The sequence below is a fragment of the Rhinolophus sinicus genome, linkage group LG14, assembly GCF_036562045.2.
Source record: "Rhinolophus sinicus isolate RSC01 linkage group LG14, ASM3656204v1, whole genome shotgun sequence".
In the NCBI taxonomy this organism is placed as follows: Eukaryota; Metazoa; Chordata; class Mammalia; order Chiroptera; family Rhinolophidae; genus Rhinolophus; species Rhinolophus sinicus.
Genome location: NC_133763.1, coordinates 38,274,887 through 38,302,057, shown reverse-complemented (window position 1 = coordinate 38,302,057; position 27,171 = coordinate 38,274,887). Strand labels below are relative to the sequence as shown.

Genomic DNA, 27,171 nt, shown 5'->3' with positions numbered 1-27,171 from the left:
GAAAAGTCCTGAATGTTTCTTTTGGAAGACGAATAATGTAATCTGAGGGGACAAACCTAGCAGAAAGGGAGATTGTTAAATCAGAAGAGAGAAAATAATCTAAGAAATAAAGCTCTTAAAAAGATAAAAATGGAATGGCATGGTATTATTAAGTAAAGTTGGGGGAATGACCTTTGACAGAATGAGGTGCACTTTATTATGACAGGAGGAAAGAAGACAATGATAGGGGCAAGGAATAGATAGATTGTAAGGAGAGAGAGAGAGAGGGAGAGAGAGAATGTCTGAGTTATGGCTTCTATTTTCTTATATTTTTTCATAAGAAAAATAACTGAGAGTTATAAAAAGACCTAGATGAGAGTCTTAACAAAATTCCTTGACATTTAATATCAAGATGAAGGAGAATGACTAGCTAGAGAATCAGAAAGAAAACCTGGACCATCTGATATCGTAAAAGCCCTAAATAAGCAATTATCCATGTTGGTGGCTAAGAGGTGGAACAAAAAGCCATACAACAACAGCAAGTTAAAGAAAGAGAAAGAAAAAGAGAAAAGAATATAGAGAGTATAAAAGGATTCCTGTGAGCCCCATAAGAATTACAGATTAGATTATTTGAGTATATTTTATTTCTTAACTTGTTAACTGCAAAGGGGATGTCACATTGTTAAAATCACCCAAATGTAACTTTCTAAAGGATCATCATTAAATCAGCTATCCCTAATTGTTAGAAATTCTCTATGCGAGATACTGTCTATGAAGATATACATTAGAGATCCATAGCTGGGCAACTGATATTAATGGCAACAAACATATTTGTCAGGATGTCTATCTGAGTTCTTAGAAATTTCTTTGACAAATAGGTTAATGTGAGTTTTCCAAAATATAACAAAATGTTGATTGTAATTATTTTATACTTGAATATATGTGATTTTCATGCTTTTCTGAGTTTTCAAGTTGATTACCTATTACAGCTCTTAACAAAAATTAATGAATTATAAGCATTTATATATATGTATGAAAAGAAATACACTTGGTTATTTCTCTGGGTATATATGTATTTAATTCAAATTGTACAGTTTCGATTCAGCATGAATTGCAATAAATGGATCTTCAGCAGAGTTACTAACAGAGAAATGAGCATTGCCATCACGAGAAACATAGATTTTAATTCCTGTACATTTGTCACCAATTTTATCTCCAGAAATAACATCACAGTATGTGCCAGCAGGAAGACCAGTTTGCAAAGTTAAAGATAATGGCCTGTAAAATAAAAATTAAGATTTAACTTGAAATCAAGATAATTAAAAGCAAGAATACAGATCACAAACAAATGGCTTCACTTTGTGCTGTAGAACTCTAAGCAGTCAAGGTCTCAGGGAGAAGAAAATACAAACAAAAAGTCCTCTCCAGTGGATACAAATAGTTTTCTCAAGATCAAAAATAATCTTATAGAAGACAGTGATTTCCTAGTCAACAGTCAATACTACCAGAAAAATAAGGTTGAGGTGTATCAGTGAAGAACTGAGTTGAATTGCCACACTTAGGTAAAAGTACTTCTTTGGTAAACACAAATATGTTAAATTCTTCCTCATCTAACTTAAGAAAATAGGATTACTTTCAAAAATTTAAATTTGATTATTTCTTTTTTAAAAAGAACCCTTTTATCAAGAGGTTAAAATGCATTTGGGCTGGAAATAAAAATAATCCAGCATTTCTGTGAAGAAATATATAGTGTTAAATACAAAGATGTCTCAAGATATTTATTTTGGTTCTCCCATCCACAAAAGACAGAAATTAAAAGACTAGGTAGGCATGCATTCTTTTGGCAAGAAGAGATATATTTGATTTACACTTTTGTCATTAAATGTAATTTAGGCTACAATGAGATAAGCATGAATGTAAGTTGGCCTTGTACCAAGACAATGGCTTGCAAAGAGGTCTTCTAAGCCATAGTTCTATACATGCGAGAATTAATATACAGAGACAGACGATACAAGTATCACAAATGAAAGGCCAGTAATAAGACGTCTCAGAGCTAAAACTAAAACTCAAAAAACCTCCTGAGGTGAGTTATTGACCATAAGATATTCTTTAAACACATGCTTTAAAAAATATATATTATTTGTCACAGAGAGATAGGGAAGTGAAGTAAAAACACTCAAAAAGCAGATATAGGAGTAGTTGAGAAAAAGAGCTAGAAAAAAAAGTTATTTCAGTCCAGAGGCAGTATTTTAACATTATTTAAATAATAGAGGGGTGTATACGACTTGCTCTTCTAGTGATTTCACAAGCTTTATATGAATTACTCTGAGTATCTTGTGTGAGGTGCACATGTGAGCATATATATGTGCATCGTATCTGCACGTTATATACCAGGGTACATAAAAAAAATAATTCTGCCTAGAATCAAAAGCCCTTATAAAGAAGAGATCAAAGTATAAGAGTTATCATCATTTTTTCTGGCTCTTTTCTGACCTCTGTTTTTTAATCTACTGACTATTTTTCAAATGTAAACAAAGTAAATGATGAGGAAGAGAAAAAAAAATAAACCAAGAACATATTAGTATAAAATATGATTTCTAATTGATATCTACTTACCAGTCATCATTGTTAAAGACAATGAATCCTTTGTTTCCTCTCCCAAAAGCTACTTGGTTGCTACCATTGTCCCACCAATTTGTAAAAGGTTGGCCATCAACTACATTACGGAACATAACCATGTTTCTAAAAACAAAATACAGCATAGTTGCTATGAATACATCAGTGCTTCAACAGTTTAAAATAAAATGCTAATAAAGCTTATTATTAGAGGATATCTTTAAATAAGTATTCCCACCTTATTTGACGCCATCGATGTTCACAGACCCAGTCATTGCCACAAGTAGTGTCCTCATTAATAGTAACTTCTTTAATTACTCCATTATTATTTGGTGGCCCAACCCAATCATTAATATCCTTAATTAGCAAAAAGAATAAAAAATGCTCAGATTTTTAATATTACATGTGTTTGCCTCTTCCTTCTCCAGTGTACTAAATCCAATCTCTCCTATTTGGGTCTTCGCAGTGTCTTCATTTAGAATCCACCTCCTTCTCTTTCAGCAGTTTTATACCCTTTTACCATGTTCTCATCATCTTCTCCTCAACTTCCCATTTTCTAGTCCAGTATTTCAAAGGCAAATATTTTTTTTTAACCCTCTCGTTTTCTTTCCAAGGAATTGCAAGGTTACTTACTATCACTGTAGGCAGTGCAATATCATTGAAATAGCAAGTTTGGTGTCAGAAACAGAATTAAAACAGACATTATTGCTACTAGTTAAGAAAACTTAGTCAATATATGTAACTTCTCTGTGTCCCATTTTTGTCTTCTGTAAAAAAGGGATATTGCTTAGTTGCTATAAAAAGTAAATAACATATGTGAAAATACATTGAATATAATAATTGCTAAATAAATATTAGTTTCCTTCATTCTTCCTTTTGGATAAATGTATTAATCAACATATCACATATTCTTTCCTAATCGGACCAGATGTTTCAAATTGTTTTTCTGATTGGTACTTTTAAAGATAAACATAGAAAAAAAACAGATTATGTATAGAAAGGTTATTTGTGTCTGTTTTAAAACCATGTCATGTAATGAATAGTGGACAAAACTAAGGGTTTTCAGCATGTAGAAGTTTTGGAAAAGTAGAAATGTTATGGGAAAAAGAGAAGTGGACATAGTCCATGACTCCTGATGTCACAAATAAGACAAATTAGTGGAAGCTACAGGAAGTTGGCTCAATATACAGGGACATCTTCTAAATATTAAAGCTGTCTAACAACAGAATGAGTTGCTGTACAAAGTGTGCTTTATAAATTGAAAGCAATCTAGAGGAAACTAGATAAAAATCTGTCTAATTTGTAGTGAAGAGAATTTTCTACTTTAGGTATGAAGTTGCTATATCCGATGCTGTATCTGAAATCTTAACTTTCTACTCAGATTAATGTCTTTACCATATCCCAAATATTTTTCTCATCCTTACCTTTCCCAGAATAGTCTGCAAGTTTCTTTTATTTAATACATATATTTTCCTTCCACCTATAAGACACCTTCCCTATTTAATGTCAGTTCAACTATATAATTTATTTGCTTTCCACAGAACTTTTTTTTTTAAGTATTTAACAAGTCTTTATATTGCTTATACTATGGGCAGATACTGTTTTAAGTTATTTACAAGTGTTAATTTGTAATTGATATACCAATTCTGTGAAGTAGGCACTTATGAGAGGTACATATTTTACTCACTATATCCTTACTTTTAAGTGTTTTTGGGAAGAGAGGTATGTATGTCATATTTCTGAATTAGCTTGCATACCGTTTGACCATGATTTAGTTTTTAATATCCACTGCATTGCTAAAATATTCCTGTATCAGGTTTACACTTTAAATATTTGATAAATAAATAATAAATGTAATAGCATCATGTAAAATGCCTAAAACAAAACTGTCTTCCTTTTCTTAAGAAAAAGATATTTTGTATGACACCAAAACTTACTTTTCCATTCTCAAAATATCTTGGCCAACGGAAGCTTGACATTACTCGTGTAAACCCATAAGGATGAGCGAGCATAAATCCAACTCCCATTTTGTACAGTCTGAAAGTTACAAAATTATATCATCAGAGAAGAAACCAATGTTTTTAGTATTACTACAAGATAGGTAAAAAGAAAAAAAAAGTGGAGGGGGACTTCATTTCCTACCTAGGATCCCAGAAGGTAAGAATAGATGCTCCTCCAGCTCCATGTCCTCTCTGATTGTCGTGGTTATCCACAAAGACAAGTGCTCTGTCAGAAGGCATGAAACCCCAGCCTTCTCCCCAGCTCCTATTAAAAAAATACACACACACACACACATTTTTACAATAGCTTTAGAGTAACCTAAATGTGTATTTCTTTCAGTATAGCATCCTCGAATGAAATTCTCTCTCTAATTAAATGGTTATTTTGTAGGGTTTTTAAATATACAAACTATATATATCTAGCTATAATATTTATCTACAAATACATTCTATGTATGTGTATATATGAATTATTTGTATTACATTTATGTTACAGGTATAAGATTTTTGTTATCAAAAAGTCCTGTCAGAAGTTTTAGTATATTATAATTTAGATGGACTTCAGAAGGGTTAACATCTATATAATATTATACACAATGGCAAACTGGGTTAAAATAAGGCTTCAATATTATTCTTTTATAATATAAACATTTTAATATTAAAAATTAATTAGTTGATATAATGTAAATTCCACAGTATGGCCACATTGTAGGTATCTTATAAATGATAGAATCGTCTTAATAATAACCTGGACTTCAAGGTTTATATGTAAACATTAGGCAAATCTAGAATAGTCATATAATACATAAATTAAAATCTCTAGATTATGTTTTGGGTTTCTAGGTAATATTCCTTATGATTGACATTATAAAAATAAAGATGATCAATTGAAGTTTGGAAAAGTGTACCACTTGTTATTAGTAATTGAATCCTTGAAAGTAGTCTAAATAAGGTCCTAAGAAGATGACTCATATGAGGATAATATGATTAACACGTCTGTGAAATAATACAAAGGACAAATCATATTTCATTTACTTTAAGTAAGCCATCTTCTCTCCATTCCATTTGCGCAAAACTGTGCCTAGTTTTGCACCATACTTGAATTCTGTCACACGACCATTTCCAAAATAGTCACTGCTTTTAATTGGCTCACCACCCAAATCAATCACCTAGAAAAAATATAGGGGAAAATATCATTTTAAGAAAGAATTTTAACCATAAATTAAATGTTACATAAAAATTGTTATTTACGTTTTTTGAAATGCCCCCCAAATTTTTATTATACCAAGATTCTTTTTGCCTTTTTCTTTTTCTTTTTTGTTTTTTGCTAAAATATATGCTACAGTATTAAAAGTAACATGATGACAAGGTGACCTGTTGTCCTGTGAAAATGCTGACCTAATTTAGTTTTGCATATAAATGATAATAACAATAGCTTATAATTAATATCTGGCCAACAATATTTCTAAGTGCTTGATAAATATTAACTTATCTGACTCTCTGACAAAAAAAAAGACATAATCATTATCATTGTCCCTTTTACTCACATGAAAAAATTGTTACATGGAGAGGTTAATCAATTTGCCTGAAAGAGCACAGCTAATAGCACTATAGACAAGAATTAAACTCAGACAGACTGGCTCAAGACTATGTTATTGTCTGTCTTCTCTAATGGTCTCTGAGGAGATGGTAAATGACACAGAGATGTTTGTAGTCTAAATAAATTCTTTGCACTTCCTTAAATCCCCTTGCGATAAAGAGTTAGATAAAGAAAAGTTTCTGAATAAAAGAAGGTTAAAGAATACTGATCTATACAAATGCTTCCTGTTCTATACACTGCTCTATATAAATGATTCAGCCATTAACCTATAGAAATTACATTTTTAATTAAATCTGAAATTTATTTTTCTAATAAATTAAATTATTGTTTATATGCACATATATGTACCTCCTGGTAAATGAAAGGTTTACTTCCTTCAGGGAACCAGGTTGTGTTTAGATTATGTAGTTTATCCAAAATTGCCTTCATGTCTCCAGGCCACATGTGCTTAGAAGCATCGATTCTGAACCCTGCTACACCAAGGTCAATGAGATGGTTCAGATACTCAGCAATCTTGGACCTCACGTAATCTTTTTCCAGGGCAAGATCAAGAAGACCAACCAGACGACAATCTCTGACCTAATGAGATAAAAAAATTTGTGATTGACAAAGAAAACATCAACTTACCCGAGAAGCCATTTGATTATCCATTCATTTATTCTTTAATAGATATGTCTGTAGTGCCTTTGCATTGGGCACTGGGGATATGCTAGTATGGACGTAACTTTGAAATAGTTTCTATTATAAAAATGGAGAATATAGGGAAAGTGAATGAGCTTTGTAATTGGGAAGAAATTAAATTGGGAAAAAATGTTTTAAATATTGTTTTGAGTTTCTTATTTTTAAGCAGTCAGACTTGGACTCCTGCTTTCCTAAGCTAGTATTTAAATGGAGATCATGAGATATCACTTTGTTTCAGATCATTACCTGATAAGGATCATTGTAATTCTCAATGTCTCCACTTCCAGTTCTACATTTACCATCATTAAAATCCCAAGCAGAGAATGGAACAGCTGGAAAATCCCTATTTCCAGGGTTGAAGTAACTTCCACACGTACTGCCAGTTCCTGCAGCCACACCATTTCCACACATATGATTAATTACAGCATCCACATAAATATGAACCTGAAAGACAAAGTTTCTATTTGTTTGATTTATAGAGAGGTAGAAATCTATAATATTACTGATTAAAGTTTACAGCATGTTAATAACACTCCAAAATATTTCTTTTCTATTTTATACCTGATCTTCTAAGAAGACCAAAAGTAAAGTGTGAAAGGAAATAAAAGTGAACTGAAGACCTACATGCATTGTAGCTACGTGGTCAATATTTACATACATGATAAATTGATAGAACCAAAATCTATTATAACTGTGAACAATTGTAAAAAGCCCTTTTTTGGGGAAGGCAAGAATCAGCTGAGACAGAAGAGATTGATTTTTTAAATTTCCATAGATCATCCTAAGAAAGCAGCCAGCCTCTACTGTCTACTTAGCATCTGAAGAGAGGAAGGTAAATATTATCTCTCATCATTGTCCTCAAAAAGATTACATCTATTTACCATTTTAAAAAGGAGAGGAGAGGGAGGGAGGGAGGGAGGGAGGAGGGAGGAGGAGAGGAGGGAGGGAGGAGGAGGAGGAGAGAAAAGAAAAAAACTGTGGGGAAGAAGATTTAGGAATTACGGGTGCAGACACAAGTCACATAAAAGTGACAGCAGATATTGTAACTGGAATGTATATTTCCTAACTAGAAAAGCATTCCCTAGAAATGTGTATAGTTATAAGGGTTAAAAGTTGATATTTGCTTTATCAGATGACTTTAAAGTTTAACTTTAGTAGATAAAATGGCATATATACAAAGATTTACAAAAGTTGAATATAAGCAACAATTAGATTTTAAAGTATATAGTAAAATGAAAAATAAAAAAATATGGAAAATGTCCTGCTCAAAAGGAACGAGAACATAAATTAATTTTTTGTACAATCGTTTTAAAGGAAATTAATTCACTTACACCAGCGTTGTTACATCTAGTAACCATGTCTTTGAATTCATCTTCATTTCCTGATCTTGTACATAACTTGTAGCTAATCGGTTGGTATCTTTCCCACCAAGGTCTTGAAGGGTTGTTAATGACAACATTTTCATTGGGTGGAGAGATCTACAAATAAAACTATCTTAAGTATCAAATTATGACTTACTTTATATCATTGGATACTCTAGAAAATAATCTATCTAAAGTTATTTCTGAATCTTTGTACAGAGAGCTACATTATAATCACTTGAAATTATTAACAGTACATTGGAAATATGCTGTCAAAGAAAGAATATGTCAGAAACAAAACATAATGTTGCCAACAATACTAATTTTTCTTTCTTTCTCAGCACACTGTTTTACTTAGAGTACTTATCTGTGAAATAAAACGTTGTCCCAGCTTCACAAATACAGATACCATTTACTATAAGCACAAAAACTCGGCAATTTATACTATAAACAATACCCACCTGAACCCCTCCAAATCCCTTGGGACCTAAGTATCGCTCACATTCAAGAGCAATATCTGCCCAGCGCCACTCAAACAAATGAACAATAGACGTTTTTCCAGGTTTGGTATTTGGGGCATACTGAGCCCAGCAGAACCCAATGGCTGAAAGCAATAGAAAGAACTTCATTTTGCTTTGACGTTGTCAGTATTTTTTCTAGCAACTATTTATATTCCTGTAAGAAACATATTTTACAAAGTTAATGTTAACATGAATAAATACTCAGAGTACAAGAATGTTTATTCATAATCTAAAAAAGATTATCAATAATCATGTTAACAGATGAAGAACATTCATAAACTCTTTCAAGAAAACAATCTAAATGACCTTTTAGAACTTAATGTTTTTCTTATTTAGGGAATATTAACCTTTTTAAACATCTGGCGTTATATAAATAAAAGAATCATTAATCATACATTATTTATCAGTCATTAATCATACATTAGGATTAGATTTTATTTTTAAAGTCTTTAACTGACAGAAGGAAAATAACAAACAGAGCCAACTGAATTCATAGTCAAAATATTGCCTTAACTATCTATTTGCAAATATTTGTAATGTTTCAACTTCAAAAAAAAAACCAGTATGTTCAATTCAGTTGTTTTTCATTCCCAGCACAAAGCCCATGAATCAAGGAAACAGACTTTTTTCTCCCTCCAAATCATGTGCTTAATGCAATGGGTGTGTGTGTGTGTGTGTGTGTGTGTGTGTGTGTGTGTGTGTTCTCATTATAGCCACATATTTTGGGCACCTGATAAAATACCAAATTAAAGAATTTGTGTCCCTTTTCCTTTTTAATATAAGTGAAATTTTATGAAAGACAAAAATAATACAGGTGTGAAAAACCTCATTCAGCCAACAAATTTTAACTGAGTGTCTGCTTTTTGCTAAGCACATGGATGATATCCAGTATATACTGATGACTTCACCATCAGAAAAGTAACATGATTAGAGCTTTTGGAGTATATCAGATGAATTAGAAGGCAAACAGAACTGAGACAGAAACAATTGAAAATGTGTGCAGTGGTAAATGGAGCAATGATGGAAACTAGATGAAAGCAGTAAGAATGGAAGTTAGGAGAGCAGAGAAAATTATTACAACATGTGAGTGGAAGAATGGCAATGCCATTATCATTCACAGCGCATACTAGAGGCAGACTTAGTTTAGGAAAACTGAAGAGTTAATATGGTATATAATTAATGTGAGGTATAAAAAAATTAGATATGAAGGAGAAGCAGAGAGAGCTGGGAGTTTTCAAAAAAGCAATGATGGTTTTAGAAATCACACAAAATATTTAACTGATTTATTACAGACACTGACCAACAAGAACAGATGACATCCACAAGCAATTTGTACGTATAGGCCAATGCACAGTAGGTGAATTATCAGGCCTTGAAAGCTGGACCCTTGAAGTTGACTGTGTATCAAGAGATGGTGAATTCAAAGTTACAACTTCGGGCAGTCCACTCATCTACATAATAGATAGATCAGGTGGGAGGGGACATATAAAGAGGTGCCTTCAAAGTAGGGAGAGGAGTTTCATTTTCACAGAAAGGTTTTCAAAACATATAGGGAGGAAAATGTGCAAGGAGAGCAAAAGACTAACTGGATATAGACGAACATTAAAAAGAGAACAGGGAGAAGACTAAGTAAATAGTGGATAGTTGGGAGTTAGCGAAGCAACATTTGAACTTCATAATTGACTCAAGGTTCCAAATGATAAAAGGTAAGAACATGACCTTAGAAGTTAGACAAACTAGTTTAAATCCTAACCTTGCCATTTATCGGCTGTGTGACCCTGGAAAGTAATCTCTGTAAATTTATCTGTAAACCAGAAAAAGTAATGTGTACCTCAACATTTTTATGATGATTAGATGAGCTAACGCAAATACAGCTGTTATCTCAGTGCATGGATATGGTAAGAGCTCAACATATTTGGATGCTGTGAAATTGTTGTTATGTATTGTCACTTTTACTGACTATTGAAATTGCTATACACTCATGCTCTTTTCCTATTTTCATGCATTATCACTTGGACATTCTCTTTTTTTCCATTCTACTCTTCCTAAATTCTAATAATACTTTGTAATTCTCAGAAGTATTTTCATATCCCCCAGAGGAATAGATGGTGATAAAGAACATACTACTGTTTCCACAATTTCTTTCCTTTTCTTTCATTTAAACTCTTCAAAGCTTCTAGCAGACCATGTGTTGGTTTTAAAATAACTTCTCATCTTTGCCTCATCAGTTAACTCTGAACTCTTTTTTCCATAACAAATAAATGTTTTTCACAGTGCATTTTAGGATTCTATTAAACTAAGGGATGATTTACAGACACAATTTGGGGAATTATACTAGCATTCCAGTATACGTAGAGATATGAAAAAAATATAAGCTTTAACCAAGGGTAAGGCATTGTCATATGTTTTTTCATTTAATCTTAATTTTCATCTTAATTAATCTAAAGAGCTATGAACTTCATAGATAGGCATTAAAACAACTAAAGTATATTTATATCCTGTGAAGTAAAACCTGTTAACAAATCTTTGGCATCAATAAAAAAGCCAAAAAAATAAGAACTTGAAATAGCTGTTATGTCTGCTCCCCATTAGTTTTCCTAAAATGGTTCACCTCAGAGAAACTATTCACAGCTATTAATATCCATGCTCAGGTGCCCACATCTTGTATTTCCAGGATTGCCCTAGAAAGAGGAAATTTTATTTTAAAGCTCTAATTGTTATTACAATGTGCCAAATAAGATGCTGTGGGATTTCCTTAAAAATATGAAATAGAGCATTTGATAAGATCCTAACAACAAAGGAATGCTCCTTAAGGAGTATTTATATTTGAAGTGTCAATAAAACATATCCAATGTTAAGACAAAATAAATTCTGCTAACAGACTTCTCCACCAAGTTGTTAGTTTCTGAAGTTCTCAATTGTTTTTTTTCAGTTACCTAAGAGGCCTTTGTTATGTAATATCCACACTATGAATGACATTGTAGGGAAAAGGCTCTAGTATGAACTCAGATTTCTCTTAACACATCAGATACCATAAATTTACTCATTTAGCTTAAAGTCTACTTAAATCACACCAAAGCCATGACATAAATAAAATGAAGGAGCGCTATTAAAATGCTGAGCAAAAATAAGTAGTAATGTGTACCTATTTCTATAGCTTCCTTTCTATGTAATTATCAGTTACCTACATATTAGTTATTTACAAAATTGTTTCCCCCTATCCAAAGCAGCCTCACATCTCAGGCAGATACTAATATTTTTTTTTTAACAAATAAATGAATTAACGTTAACCAAGAAGAGAGAAGTTGTCTACGCTTGTCATTTGTAGTCATTAGTCTAAATATCTCATAGTTAAATACCTTTATAACATGTAATTTAATAAAATATCATTTAAATTTTAATGGAAATACTTTCAATGTCATGTCTATGTTTGTTATTTTATCACTTACATTTATCTCCAAGTGTTATTTTTTTCTATTTTCCCATTTTCAATATTCTAGAAGCTTCAGGTAGTATTACTATTGTAATACTTGGTCAAGGTCGTGGTTTCTCTTACTAAAAAGTCATAATTCCCTGAATTTTACATTGAATCTCATATACAACTTTCTCAATACAATACTCTGTCACTTATGAGCCCCCCACGAAAAAAAGGAAGAAAAAAAAATGAACCTGAGCTCAGGATAAGTCACATGTGAAGGTTAGAGAGAAGAAGGCAAAGATAATAAAGTTTGCCTACCAGATAGATCTCTGAAATGAGAGAAACATTTTAAGTGAAGGCTCAGGCGCAGTTCAAATATAAATAGCACATTTTGTCCAGCTGGAAACCGAAACTTGACTTGTCAACAAACCTAAAACAGATTGTGAAACTTCGAGCTCTACCAAATCATATGACAGAAGCTACTTATTTCAAGACAAAAAGCGTGTGTGGGGAGGTAACTATATGATACTAAAAAACATTAAGATAACTTACCACATCAACTTCTTTAAATCAGCAATCTTTCAAATCCACAGTTCAGTCATTTTTCAATTATAAAATAACAGCAACAAAAACAGTTACCATTTTGTTTTCTCTTAGGAAAAAAATGCTGTCTTTAGGACTTTCTAGATCTCCTATAATCCTCTTCCTTTCAGTAGGTGCTCTTACAGCCTGTTTTAATTCTCCAGATCTAATTTGTACACAAATTGTAATCGGAGCTCCACAGTCACACCTGATCACTCCTCTCTCCTGAGCAAACCACTGTCTTCCCTCCCCTCCTCAATTTGTTAACCTACCGTCTAATTACACTGTACCTTTCCAGTTATTTGCTTTCACTTTGTCTTCCTTTCTCTTTCTCCAAATCCTCTCCCAATTTTAATTAGTTTTTTCTCCTAAACCATTTGTCTTAATCTATAGGGGAAAAGAATTGCTGAAGTAACCTTAAAGGCACATATTAGAATGATCGTCTCAAATGAATTAAATAATATTAGTGTGACTAGAATGTAAACAAAGTCTCTAAACCAAAAATCTCATTTTGAATCCAATTTTGCCATCAACTATGTGAACCTTAAAGAAAACATTAAGTCTATAGATTGCATTTAGGCCCTTATTTAGAAAATGGGAATAGTAGTATTGTTGATAAATAAGATGAAAATACAAAAATGACTAACAACTAACAATATGCATTGTTACTATGTGCCATTTTAACTTATTACCATATTGATTTCTCACATATATAAATGCAAGATAGAATTATGATTATACATAGTTTTAAACAGAATAAAGTGATACAGGGAGAAATTAAGTTATGTAATTTGTCCATGGTCAAATTTCAGTCAGTGTTGAAACAGAAATTCAACACCAAACAGTCTAAGTCCATAGTGAACTCTTAGCTTCTTATCAGCCTCCATCACTGAGTTGTTATAAAAATCGAATAAAATATTGTATGTGAAGATATTTTGTAATCTGAAAGTTTTTGTTTAGCTAATATTAATATGTTTAGAAGATTTCACAAGTAGTAAGGATTATTGTCTTATTTCCTGTTTTGTTCAAATTTTCACTCTAAAAATTAATTTTCCTCTGTTAAAATTTTTGTTCCTGATCTCATACACACCCATAAAATGTATTGTTGTTCATAAACATTCAGTGTTCCTTCCTGCAGGTGAAATATACACTCCTGTCCTGTTGAATTCAGGAGTGTCCATGTGATTTGCTTTGGCAATGAAAAACACCAAGAAGATACATGTTTTAATTTGAGGTCTCTGTGATTGTTAAAGCATGTGTCAAAATGAAGTTTCACTGATAGATTGTAAAGTGACTAATATGAAGAGTCCCCTTGTTGATGTGAGATGAACATAAAAAATAAACTTGGCTATTGTAACCCACGGAGGAGCTTTAGTTTTTTGTTACTGTAGCATAACCTATGCTGTTCAGAGGCAACCATTAAGTTCCCTTAAGCTGAGTTATGAGACATCTATGTAATATTTCCTTTCTCTTGGGATGTAGGCCGTCAAGGGAAGAATAAATCATAGAATCAGAGAATATTAACCTTAAAAGAGACTATTAGAATAAACTAGTCCAGTGACTTCTAGACTTTGAGTTCTAAGTAATTGGTGAAATTTCAAAAAAAATTTTGGGATAAATATTTTTAATACAAAAGTCATGAAGTTTAGCTTTCTAAAAAACATCTACCATTAGCACATTGTTCTTGTCTTCTTGTTGTCATTTGGAACCATTTAGCTAAATTTAATCTAGTTATTTTATTGAGATAGAGAACAAGAGCTAGGATAAGACAAGTAGCATTTAGGAGGTGTGATCAAAAAATATGGTGAGTGTTTAAATAAAAAAAATATTTATTACAGTAAAAGACACATTGCCATTAATCCCCCTCACAATACTTCCCCTTGCTTCGAACACACTTATCCTATCATTCTTGCAACTTTCTGAAGCAATTCTGGAAGTCCTCTTTCATGAGTGTCCTGAGCTTCTCTGTCGTGGCTGCCTCTGTGTCCTGCATCATTTTGACTTTGGGGAAGAGCAAGAAGTCGCATGGTGCCAGATCCAGTGAATAAGGTGGATGAGGACACACCATAATGTTTTTGACAGAAATTGCTGTATACCAGAAGCGATGTGTGACATGGAGTGTTGTCATGATGGAGGATGATTTAGGGCACACTTTAAAACACACCTTTTCTCAACCATAGCTCACACCCAACTGACTGCACTGAACAAGCTGAAACTTATCACACACTGTTACTACATAAGGTTCTATGCACTGCTTCCCATATTAAAGATCCCTGTCTTTCCAATGGACAGCACTCGGCAGCAGCATTCACCGTATTTTGTGATCACAACAGAAAGGCTCCATGTCACACATCACTTCTGGTACAGCAATTTCTCGTCAAATAAAAATATTATGATGTGTCCTTATCCACCTTATTCACCAGATCTGGAACCATGTGACTTCTGGCTCTTCCCCAAAGTCATAACGACCATGAAATGTAAACATTTTGAATTGATTCAGGACACCAAGGCAGCCACAACAGTGCAATTAAAGACACTCATGAAAGAGGATTTCCAGAACTGCTTCAAAAAGTGGAAAGAACAATAGGATAAGTGTGCTCAAAGTGAGGGGGAGTATTTTGAGGGGGATTAATGGCAATTTGTCTTTTACTGTAATAATTTTTTTAAATGTAAACAGTCACTGTAAGTTTTGATCACACCTTGTACATTAAACAAGTAACCACTCTAAAAAGTAGCAAAACTGTAATGTGAGCAGTATGGTAGCGTGAATCATTCCTTTTTTCTCTTTTCTTTGATTTACAATTAAATGAACATCCATAATTGAACAAAAGTGCCTCTGCACACTATACCAGGACACCTAGGATATTTCTACCCAACTGTGCCTCTGAAAGTAGGTGAATAGTACCTTGTGGAAGGATATGGATTGAGGGGAGTTGGAGAGTCTGCCCCACTCTTGCCCATATAGGGAGAAGGGGAAATTAGAGTGTGCCCAACTGGATGGATAATCATGGAAGATTGAGAATTTGTGGAGGTCCCCTGGCAGGACATTTGGTCCATGCCAAAAAGTCCTTGAAATTTGGTCTGGTCAAAAATGTCCATGACCATATTTGGTCCACACAAAATGTCCCTTTTATGGTCCTGTCCAAAATATGCATATGAAGAAAAGGGAACCCTTGTACACTGTAGGTGGGAATGTAAACTGGTACAACCACTAAGGAAAACAGTACAAAGTTTCTTCAAAAAATTAAAAATAGAACTACAATATGATCCACTAATCCCACTTCTGGGTATATATTCAAAGGTATGAAAACAACCTAAAGGTCCGTAAAGAGAGTAATAGATCAAGAAATGGAGATATATATATATATATATATATATATATATATATATATATATATATATATATATATATATGCTGCTTTAGCAACATTGACCAGTGTTAACATCTCTTAAAATGTATAAAAGTGGACAGTTTAGTCAATGTTGCTCAAGCAGTAGTTCGCCATAATCAGAAGTGTCTGGATGCTGATGGTAACCACTTTGAGCACCTCTTGTAATTGCAGAAGTCAAACATGACTTGTATTCATCTTTTGCTATCAGTATATATTGAGTATTACAATTGTAATACAGTTTTCCTTTCTTAAAGTGTGTATACATTTTTTGGCACCCTCTGTGTGTGTGTATGTGTATGTATATACATTTAAATATATAGTATATATATAAATATAAAAAATATATATAATATATATAGAGAATATATAAAGTATAAATACAAAATATATATATATATATATGAAATATTTCCAGCATTAAAAAAGAAGAAAATCCTATAGTTTCTAACAACATAGGTTAACTTGGAGGCCATTATTCTAAGTAAAATAATCCAGACAAAGACAGATACTGCATGGTATTGCTTATATGCAGAATCTGAAATAAATCCATAGAGTAGAAAAGTGATTGCCATGGGCTAAGGGATGGAGGAACTATAGAAAGATTGGTAAAAGGATACAAATTTTTAGTTATAAAATTAATAAGGTCTGAGGATCCAATGTATAATAGTGACTATAGTTAACATTGTATTGCAGAATTGAAATTTGCTAAAAGAGTAGAACTTAAAGGTAACTATATGAGATGATGGATATGTCAATTAACTTGATAGGAGGGATTCCTTTCACAATGTATATGAATATCAAATCTTCATGTTGTACACTTTATCTTACAATTTTATTTTTCAATTATATCTCAGTAAAGCTGAAGAAAAGAGCATCTGTGAACAGAAATAATTTTATTGCTTCCTTTTCAATTTGGATGACTTTCATTCATTTTTCTTGCCTAATTGTCCTAGCTAGCAATATGATGAAGAAAAATGGTAAGAGTCAGCATCTCTAATTTGTTCCTGGTCTTAAGAGGAAAGAGTTCATATTTCCATCATCGAATATAATGTTCACTGTGGACTTATTATATATGGCTTTTATAATGTTGAGGCAGTATTCTCATATTCCTTTTTTTTTTTTTTTAAATATTATCAAATGCCTTTTCTGCATCATTGAGATAATCCTGTGGTTTTGTCCTTCATTCTTTTACTGTGACGAATGTGATAAATTTTCATATGTTGAACCATCCTTGCATTCCAGAAATAGATCTCACTTGGGCATTGTGGCGAGCCAGCCGCCAGGAGTCGATCAGTACCTGAAAAGGGGAGTGGGAATGAAAAAAGACACTCACACAAATGATGATGGCGATCGCGGACCCCAGTGATGCTGAAGCCGTTGAGTTTATTCTGTCCCCAGAATTTATACATTCTGTGGACGTGCAGTTTAACAAGCACAAAAATGCATTACCTCATTAACAGTAAATCTTTAACTTTAGACACAGAAACTACAAAATAACTAAAACTCCCAAAAGCAATTATCCTTATCAATTGCCTTGAATAGCCATCAGTCTTCTGTGTCCGGGAACTGACCGCTCCCACCACATTCCTGAGCAGCTTGCAAGCACCCTCCAGATGCAGGCAGAGACAATTGCCTCAGGGGGAGGAAATAGGTTAAGCATAAACCGACCCATTCTGTTAAGGCTCAGAGTTAGCTGTAACCATGGCTCCCCACAGGGCATGATGTATAATCCTCTTAGTAGCTGCTGAATTCAGTTTGCTATTATTTTGATGAGGAGTTTCACATCAATATTCATAAAAGATAATGGTCTGTAGTTTTCATTTCTTGTAGTGTCTTTGCCTGGCTTTGTTATCAGGGTAATGTTCCTCTCACAGCGTGAGCCAGAAGTCTCCCTTCCTCTTCAATTTTTAGAACAATTTTAAGGATTGGTATTATTTCTTCCTTAAAAGTTTGCTAGACTTCATGATGTATTAAGAATTGTACACCTAAAACCTATGTAACTTTATTAACCATTGTCATCCCAATCAACTTTAATTTAAAAAAAGTTTGCTAGAATTCAATAGTAAAGCAATCATTTCCAGGGCTTTTCTCTGTTGGAGGATTTTATTTGATCCTTACTAGTTTTAGGCTTATTCAGAATTTCTATTTCTTTGTAATTTAGTCTTAGTACATTTTGAATTTCTAGAAATGTATTCATTTCACCTAGTTATCCTATTTGTTGGTGGAGAATTCTTCATAGTACTCTAATTCTTTTAATTTCTGTAGAATCTGTAGTAATGTCCCCACTTCATTTCTGATTTTACTAATTTGAGTCTTTTTTTCTTTGTTCCTCTAGCTAACGGTTTGTAAATTTTAATTTTTTTTGAACAATCAACTTCTGGTTTCATTGATTTTTCTCTATTATTTTTCTATTCTCGATTTCATTACTCTCTACTGTAACCTTTATTTTCTTCCTTCTACTAGCTTTGGGTTTACTTTGTTCTTTTTCTGTCTACCGTGTTTGCCTGAAAATAAGACCTAGCTGGACAATCAGCTCTAATGCGTCTTTTGAAGAAAAAATTAATATAAGACCCAGTCTTATTTTACTATAAGACCCGGTTACAATATAATATAACATGATATGATATGATATGATATAATATAGTATAATATAATGTAATATAATACTGGGTCTTGTATTAGTTTTTGCTCCAAAAGACGCATTAAAGCTGATTGTCCGGCTAGGTGTTATTTTTGGGGAAACAGGGTAGTTACTTAAGTTGCAAAGTTAGCTTACTGAGTTGAGATCTTTACTGTTTTTAATGTAAGTAATTGTAACTATAAATTCTTTCCTTGGTACCACTTTCAATACTTACCATAGTTTGGCACTATTTTTGTTTTCGGTTGTTTCTAAGTATTTTCTAATTTCCAATTTAATTTCTTTTTTGATCCATTGGTTGTTCAAGAGTGTATTGTTTAATTTCAATGGGAATGGGAATTTTCCAGCTTCCATTATGTTATTGATTTTTAACTAAATCCCAATGCGGTTAGAGAAGGTACTTTGCATATCTCTTTTTTAAAATCCACTGAAACTTAATGTGTGCTCTAATATATAGCCTATCCTGAAAAATGTCCCATGTGTACTTGAGAATAATGTGTATGCTGCTGTTGTTGGATAGAATGATCTGTATATGTTAGATCTAGTTCATTTACTGTGTTAAGTCCTCACTGTGTTAAGTCCTCTATTTCCTTATCTTTGGTCTCATTTTTATCCATTATCATAAGTGGAGTACTGAAATTTCCAACTATTATTGTAGAATTATCTATTTCTCCCTTCAATTTTGTCAGTATTTTGCTTTATATATTTTGATGATGTGTCATTAGGTATGTAAATGTTTATAAAATTGTTACATCTTTTTGCTCTATTGAAACTTTTATTAGTATCTCATGTCCCTCCTTGTCTCTTGCAACCTTTTTGATTTAAAGTCGATTTTGTCTGATATTAGCATAGCCACCCTGCTTTTTTGCTTACTACTTATGTGTAATATATATTTCCATCTATTCACTTCAAATCTATTTCTGTCTTTGAATCTAAAGTGAGTCTCCTATAGGTAGCAGTTTGATCATGTGTTTTTATCCAGTTTCCTAATCTCCATGTTTTAAGTGAAAGATTCTCTCTTGTCATTTAACTTAAAATAATTACTGAAAAGGAGGGACTTACCTCTCATAGATTTTTTTGCCCCTCATTTCATGGTTTACTGTTTTATGTTTAGTTGACGTTTTGTAGTGAAATATTTACTTTCTCATTTCCTTTTTTACATGTTCTCTAGCTGTTTTCTTTGTGGTTACCATTTTATACCCTAAAATTGTAACACTTTAATTGTAATTTATACCAGCTTAACTTCAGTAACATACAAAAACTGCCACTCCTTTTCATTGTTGAAGTCCCCCAAATTACATCTTTATACATTGTTTGCCCTAAAACATAAATAATTATTTTTAATGCATTAGTCTCTTAAATTATGTAGGAAACGTGGAGCAACAAATGAGTTACAATAATACTAACTTATAGACTGATATTTTTAAATGTATGTCTCTTAAATAATATAAAAAACAAGTATAGTTATAAAGCACTGTTACAATAATACTAGTTTTTATATTCCACCATGTATTTTCCTTTACTGATATCTATATTTCGCCATAGGCTTTGAGTTACTGTCTAGTGTCATTTCATTTCAAACTGTTAAGACTCCCTTGGGCATTTCTCCCATGGCAGGTCTGATGGTGAACTCTCTCAGCTGTGTTTATTTGGGAATGTCTTATTTCTCCCTAACTTTTGAAGAACGGTTTTGCTAGATATAGGATTTCCTGGTTGACTGTTGTTTGTTGTTGTTGTTTTATCATTTTGTATATATCAGCTCACTGCTTTCTGATCTCCAAAGTTTCTGATGAGAAAGCTGCTAATAAACCTTATTGAGGATACATTGTATGTGGCAATTCACTTCTCTCTTGCTGCTTTCAAGAGTCTCTCTTTGTCTTTTGAAAGTTTGATTATAATGTGTCTCACTGTGTGTCTTTGAGTTCATTTTACTTGGAATCAGTTGATCTTCTTGGATGTTTATATTCAAGGCTTTCATCAGATTTGTGAAGTTTTCAGCCATTATTTCTTCAAATATTCTCTGTTCCTTTTTCTCTTTCTCTCCTTCTGGGATTCCCAGTGTATATGTTTGTTGGCTTGATGTCCCACTAGTCCTTTAAGCTCTGTTCACTTTTCTTCACTCTTTTTTCTTTATGTTCCTCAGACTGATAAATTTCCATGTCCTGTCTTCAAGTTTGCTGTTTCTTCTGCCTACTCAGATCTTCCCTGGAATCACTGTAGTAAATTCTTCTATACTTTCCAAATCCAGAATTTCTTTGTAAGTTTTCCCTTTATTGATATTTCCATTTTGCTCATACATCTTTATTATTACTTTATTTTGTCTAGTGTATCTGCCATCAGGTCTTCCTCAGGTATGGTTTAATTATTTTCTTCCTTTCAATGGGATACACTTTCCAGTTTCTTTGTATGCTATTTTTTGTTGTTGAAAATTGGACATTTGACTTTTTACAATATGGTAACTCTGGAAATCAGATTATCCACTTTCCTCAGGGTTTGCTGTTTTTTTGTTTCTGTTTTTTGATTATTGTATGCTCTGTGCTGAGGATCATCATGAGGTATAAAACCTAAGGTCTTCTCAGATGTTTTTTGAGACATTCCCTGGGCATTCATGGTCAATTTCTAATTTTCCCCATCTATGCACTTGTTTTTGAATGTCCTAGTCTTTAATGTCTGGCTCCCAAAAAGGAAAAAGAAAAACAGAGAAAAGGAGGGGAGCTTACAATGAGAGGATGTACAGCAAACATGGCAAGGCTGCCCACCTCTTTGTACCTCGTGATCAAAAGCAGCAATCAGCTATCAGCAGATTCCTGAAATTTGAAGGTCAATGTCCTTTTTGCCTGACCTGGCTTCCACCAACTGTGTGCAAGCTGCTCCAGGAACACATGCACAGCTGCCTATAACATGGCTAGGGTTAGGGGATGGGTAACTCCTACTATGCTATTTAAGAGCTGAAATTGAATGAAATTAACTGCAATTTACTGTCCAAACCTTCTCCCGGAATTTGCAAGCCTTCAATAGACTCCAGAGTTCCGCAATAATCAGTTTCTACCAGTGCATTGTGTTGAGGTGGGGAGATGGATTCCTGGTGCTTCCTACTTCACCATGTTTCCAGAATCCTAGTTTTTTGTTCACACAGGTTTTTGTGTGAACATAGTTGCTTGTTCCTCTTGGATAAATACAAGTGTAATGACTAGGTCACATGTAAGTGTATGTTTAACTTTGTAACAAACTTTCCCAAACTGCTTGCAAAGCAGATGTACAATTTTTTTACTTCAATCAGAAATGTATGAGAGCTGTATTGGCTCCACATTCTTGATAACTCTTGGTAAAGCCATTCTAGTAGGTGTGTAGGGCTACTTATTGTTGCTGTATTTTGCATTTGTCTAATGGTTAATGATGTTATGCACCTTTTCGTATGCTTATTTGTCATTTGTAAATCTTTGGTGAAGTGCCTTCAAACTTACCCTCCATTTTGTTTGTGTGTAGGGTGGTGTTTTTTCTTTTCTCTTTATTGAGTTTTGAAAGGGCATCATATATTCCGGATACAATCTTTGCAAATATATGCTTTGCAAAGACTTTTCCCAATCTGTAGCCTGCCTTTTCATTTTCTTGGTGTCTTCTGAAAAGCAAAAGATCTTTACTTGATGAAGTCCAATTTATCCTTCTTTGTTTTAATGGGATTAAACTTTTGATGTTGTATATAAGAACTCCTTGTCTAAGCAAGGTCATGCAGATTTTATTCCATGCTCTTTCTATAAGTTTTATATTTTACATTGAGGTCTATTATCCATTTTTAAATATATTTTTGTGTAAGAATGGAGATACACATTGAGGTTCTTCTTTGCATACATGTGTCCCATTATTCCAGCATATGTTGAAATGACTATCCTTATTCCATTGCCTTCTCATCTTTGTCAAAAATTAAAACCGTGTTTCCCTAAAAATAAGACCTAGCCGGACAATCAGCTCTAATGCAACTTTTGGAGCAAAAATTAATACAAGACCCGGTATTATATTAATTATATTATATTAATACCCAGTCTTATTTTACTGTAAATAAGTAAAACATATCATTTTACTAAATGTCTTATATTAATTTTTGCTCCAAAAGATGAATTAGAGCTCATTGTCTGGTTAGAGCTTATTTTTGGGGAAACACGATATGCCATATATGTGTGAATCTATTAGTGGACTTTTCTATCCCAGTATGTATGTGTCAATTCTTTGCCAATGCCATGCTATCTTGATTACTCTAGCTTTAAAATATATCTTAGATTTAGGTAGTCTAATTCATCCAATTTTTTTTTCTTCAAAATGGTGCTTATTCTAGTTTTGTTGCTTTTCCAAATAAATTTGAATCAGTTTGGCAATATCAGCAAAATATATGCTAGGATTTCTGAATGCAAATGAATCAATTTGGGAAGAGCTGACATCTTAACAATCGTGAGTCTTTAGACCTATGTATACTTTATGTTTCTTCATTTTTCACTTTTGTTGAATAAAAAATTGGTGGTTTTTCACCATACAGATTTAGTACATATAATGGTAGATTTATACTTAATTATTTCAGCTTTGGTACTATTGAAAATGGCATTTTTAGTAAAAAAATCAATATCTAGCTGCTTTTTGATAGGATATAGAGGAACACTTGATTTCTGCATCTTTACTTTTAAACTTGCAACCTTCCTTAACTCATGTATTAGTTGTAGGAACCTTTTCTTTGGGATTTTCTACATAAACAAGTATGTCATCTCTTAATACGGACAATTTTGTTTCTTCATTTCCAATTTGTATGGCCTTTCTCGTTTTATGCACTGGCTGTCAGTGAGATGTTGAATAGGAGTGGTGAGTGTGCATTTTCTTGCCTTGTTCTCAATCATAGGAGGAAAATATTTACGCTTTAACCATTAAGTATTAAGGTATCTTTTGTAGGCAAGATAGGTTTTGTAGGCATTCTTTATCAGATTAAGGAAACTTTTTTATTCCTGGTTTACTGAGTTTTTATGAACAGATGTTTGTCAAATGCTTTCCCTTCATTTATGCTTTTTCTTTAGTCTGTTGACATGATGGATTGATTGGATTTTCAGAGGTTAAACTAGTCTGAATTTCCCAAGATCAACTTCCTTGACCATGATACATAATCCTTTTTACATACTGCTTGATAAACTTTTAAATATTTTAAGGCTTTTTGCATCTATACTCATGAGATGTGTAATTTTCTTGTAGTATGTCTGGTTTTAGTATCAGAGTAATGCAGGACTTATAAAACAAATTTGGAAGTGTTCTTTTACATAGAATTGTTAATTTCTTCATTTATGGTTTAGCAGATTTCACTAGTGAAACCAAATGGGCCATACGTTTTCTTTGCAGGAAGATTTTTAATTATAAATTTACTAAATAGATATAGGATTTTTCAAATTACCTACTTCTCAAATAAGTTTTGGTTGCCATGCTGTAAAATTGGTCCACTTCATCTGAGTTGTCAAATTTATGAAAACAAATTTGTTTAAAATGCTCGAGTATTATTTTGTTACAAATGAGAGGTGTTTCCCCCCTTCTTTACAAAGGAAAAACAAATTGGGAAAGTTCTACCATCTAGCCAGATGCCAATTTTATTGTTCTTTTCAGGAATTACCTTTGTTCACAATGATATTTTCTACTTACAAGTTCATTGGTTTGTGCTTATTTCTATTATTTTCTTTTCCCCCTTCTTTACAAGGGAAAACAAATTGGAAAAGTTCTAGCAATAGAATTGGGAAACTTCTAGCATCTGGCTAGATGCTAGATTTTTCTTTTCAGGAATTACTTTTGTTTACAATGATATTTTCTACTGTTTCCTATTTACAAGTTCATTGGTTCGTGCTTATTTCTGTTATTTTCTTTTTCTGCTTGCTCTGGATTGAATTTGTGATACAGCTCCTTTAGCTATATCCCAAAATTTTTGATGTATTTTCATTTTGATTCAAATCCAAATGTTTTCTAATTTCCCTTAAAAATCCTGTTTTGATCCGTATGATGTTTAAAAATGTGTTAATATCAAGGAATTTGGAAGATTTTTCAAATTTTTCTGTTACTGATATTTGGTTTAATTCCGCTAAGATCAGAGAATATAATTTGTATGATTTGTTAAGGTTATATATTTGTTAAGGTCTTAAGGTACAGAACCATGTGTCTTCCAAATGATTCACTGTTGTTTAGTTCTTGGGGTAGGGGAGGAAGAAAAATCTTACTCTTTTAACCATAGGACAGATATACATCCAGTTCAAAAACAAACATACAGTATATTGTGATTTTAAAATTTCTTAGGGGGTGATTTTAAAGTCTAAATATGCTCCTTTGGGGGGTTAATAATAATAGCTGAGAAACACTATTTTGTTTTATTTTCATTTAAGTTGTGATATATGTCAAAGAGAAAAAATGTAAAAAAATTAAAAAAATTAAAAAGATTCCATGTCCCAAGACCAGGATTTCATAATGTTAACATTTTGCCACAATATTCTTCAAATATATTTTTTAAAGAAAAATACTATACAGAGTTATCCACTGCAATTAAATCTCTCTCTTTTCCATGGTGAGATATTCAATACCCCCATAAATATATAATGGTATTTTATATACCTATCTTTTTCAAGCTCTGAAAAGTTTCATGTATCTGTTGCTTAGATTTTCTTCTTGAATTTAGATTTTTTCAAATATTCTAGTATATAAATACTATGTAAGTGGTATATTGGTGCTACGTGATAATTTTAAAAATTAAAATTTATTGTGTAGTTAAATTTTTTCTGATTTCTAATTGAATTTAATAGATGCAATCCCCTTTAGATATTTGTATATTAATCATAGATATTCTAACATATTGACCTCCAGCATTTCCCCATGGCATTAAAGCTTATGCTTGCTGGGTACAGGGCCACCCTTTTCTGGCATTTTTTACCCCAATATTGGTGAGTCTTAGTTGTTAATTTTAGGTTCTCTACTGTCCTTCATGTGAATGTTATACTAGTTCTACAGTTTGCTTTCAGCAAATGTCAGATTAAAACACATAGTAGTTTAAGTTCTTGCGGTGGGAACTCCATTCCTCCTAAGAAGTATCAGTTCTCTTATGTGCCTAACATATTGGTTAACTCTCATCTCTACTGAACAATCCGACTGAGGTCACTATTTTTTGTTTTATATGCATTAGTTCAGAAAAATGTAACAAAACCTCTTACTACAGTTGAAGTTTATTAAAACCATCACTGCTCACAAAGGAAAGTGTTCTCTTCTTATAGGATGGTAAAGATCAAATAATTATATCTCAGCACTCACTACAGTGACTTTTGAATTTTAGGTGCTTAATAGGTATTGATTCTTTTCCTTTACTTCCTTTGAAATCCTTAATCTCTCTTGATATTGATTTTGAAGGAGTCTCATTTGCCCAGTAAATACTTTCCAAATCATCTAAAACAGCAACTTGAATGCTACTGTGTTTTGTTTGATGATTTATCTCATCAGGATTATGCTGATTGTTAATGTTACTAATGGTAGTAGGCAGAGCCATGACTACGATGAGGCGAGGAGCACAGGTGTTATTCTGAGTTTCTCCTTAAATTAAACAATCTAGGTGCCTCACACTCATGTAGAAAACATAAACAGAAAACAACCACATGGCAACAAGAGTTTTATGATAACATATTATAGTAAAACATTTGTTTTCCTACTAGTTTCTTTCAATTCCACAGTACTATGCTTTTCCTTTGGAGAACAAGCCCTTTCCCAACTCTCATTTCATGTGGCTTACATGAAACTTCACTCCTTACCTCAAAGGGTGACAAAGGGTGACATATTTGACCCACACTTAGTCCTCCTTTCAGCAGGAGAAAGGAAAAAATAATTCCTATTGAAAGTAACTGAAAAATTCAATGATAGACTAGTAGTTGGGGCTTTTGTTGTAGACTCAAATTGTCAGTACTTCTTCATCTCCACGATGATTTTTTTTTTTAATTTTATTTTATTAAATTTATTGGGGTGACAATTGTTAGTAAAATTACATAGATTTCAGGTGTACAATTCTGTATTACATCATCTATAAATCCCATTGTGTGTTCATCACCCAGAGTCAGTTCTCCTTCCATCACCATATATTCGATCCCCCTTACCCTCATCTCCCACCCCCCACCCCCCACCCCCCTTACCCTCTGGCAACCACTAAACTATTGTCTGTGTCTATGAGTTTCTGTTTCTCATTTGTTTGTCTTGTTCTTTTGTTGTTTTTGGTTTAAAACACTCATGGATCATAATGAGCTATCATCAGGATAATTATTAGGATAATGGTTAGCAGCTCCGGACATACCCAGTTTAAAAAAAAAAAAAGTTTCTGCATGAGCTCTGGAAATCCTTATAA

General features: G+C 32.7%; 1 protein-coding gene across 4 annotated transcripts; it reads right to left on the bottom strand.

Moving 5' to 3' along the window:
- Positions 1–1,031: 1,031 nt before the first annotated feature.
- On the bottom strand, positions 1,032–12,992 carry LOC109459347 (pancreatic alpha-amylase). 4 transcript variants are annotated; one of them, XM_019753719.2, is made up of 11 exons: positions 12,729–12,992; positions 8,699–8,912; positions 8,208–8,354; positions 7,123–7,320; positions 6,544–6,774; positions 5,631–5,764; positions 4,738–4,860; positions 4,533–4,632; positions 2,834–2,952; positions 2,596–2,721; positions 1,032–1,257 (listed from the first exon to the last, which is right to left on the bottom strand). In XM_019753719.2, the coding sequence occupies exons 2-11, from the start codon at positions 8,864–8,866 to the stop codon at positions 1,056–1,058; spliced, it is 1,548 nt and encodes a 515-aa protein (XP_019609278.1). In that variant the 5' UTR covers positions 8,867–8,912; positions 12,729–12,992; the 3' UTR covers positions 1,032–1,055. The 4 variants fall into 4 exon arrangements, with proteins under 4 accessions (XP_019609278.1, XP_019609280.1, XP_019609281.1 ...); XM_019753721.2 differs by lacking the exon at positions 12,729–12,992 and adding an exon at positions 12,495–12,633; XM_019753722.2 differs by lacking the exon at positions 12,729–12,992 and adding an exon at positions 12,428–12,537.
- Between the last annotated feature and the right edge of the window lie 14,179 nt (positions 12,993–27,171).

Coding starts and splice junctions, on each gene's coding strand:
- LOC109459347 (XM_019753719.2), bottom strand. CDS start 8,866: ATGAAGTTCTTTCTATTGCTTTCAGCCATTGGGTTCTGCTGGGCTCAG. Junction 4,861..5,630: donor GAGAAGATGGCTTACTTAAA/GTAAATGAAATA, acceptor TTTTTTTAATAG/GAGCTGGGGAGAAGGCTGGG. Junction 1,258..2,595: donor GTCTTTAACAATGATGACTG/GTAAGTAGATAT, acceptor TTTATTTTACAG/GCCATTATCTTTAACTTTGC.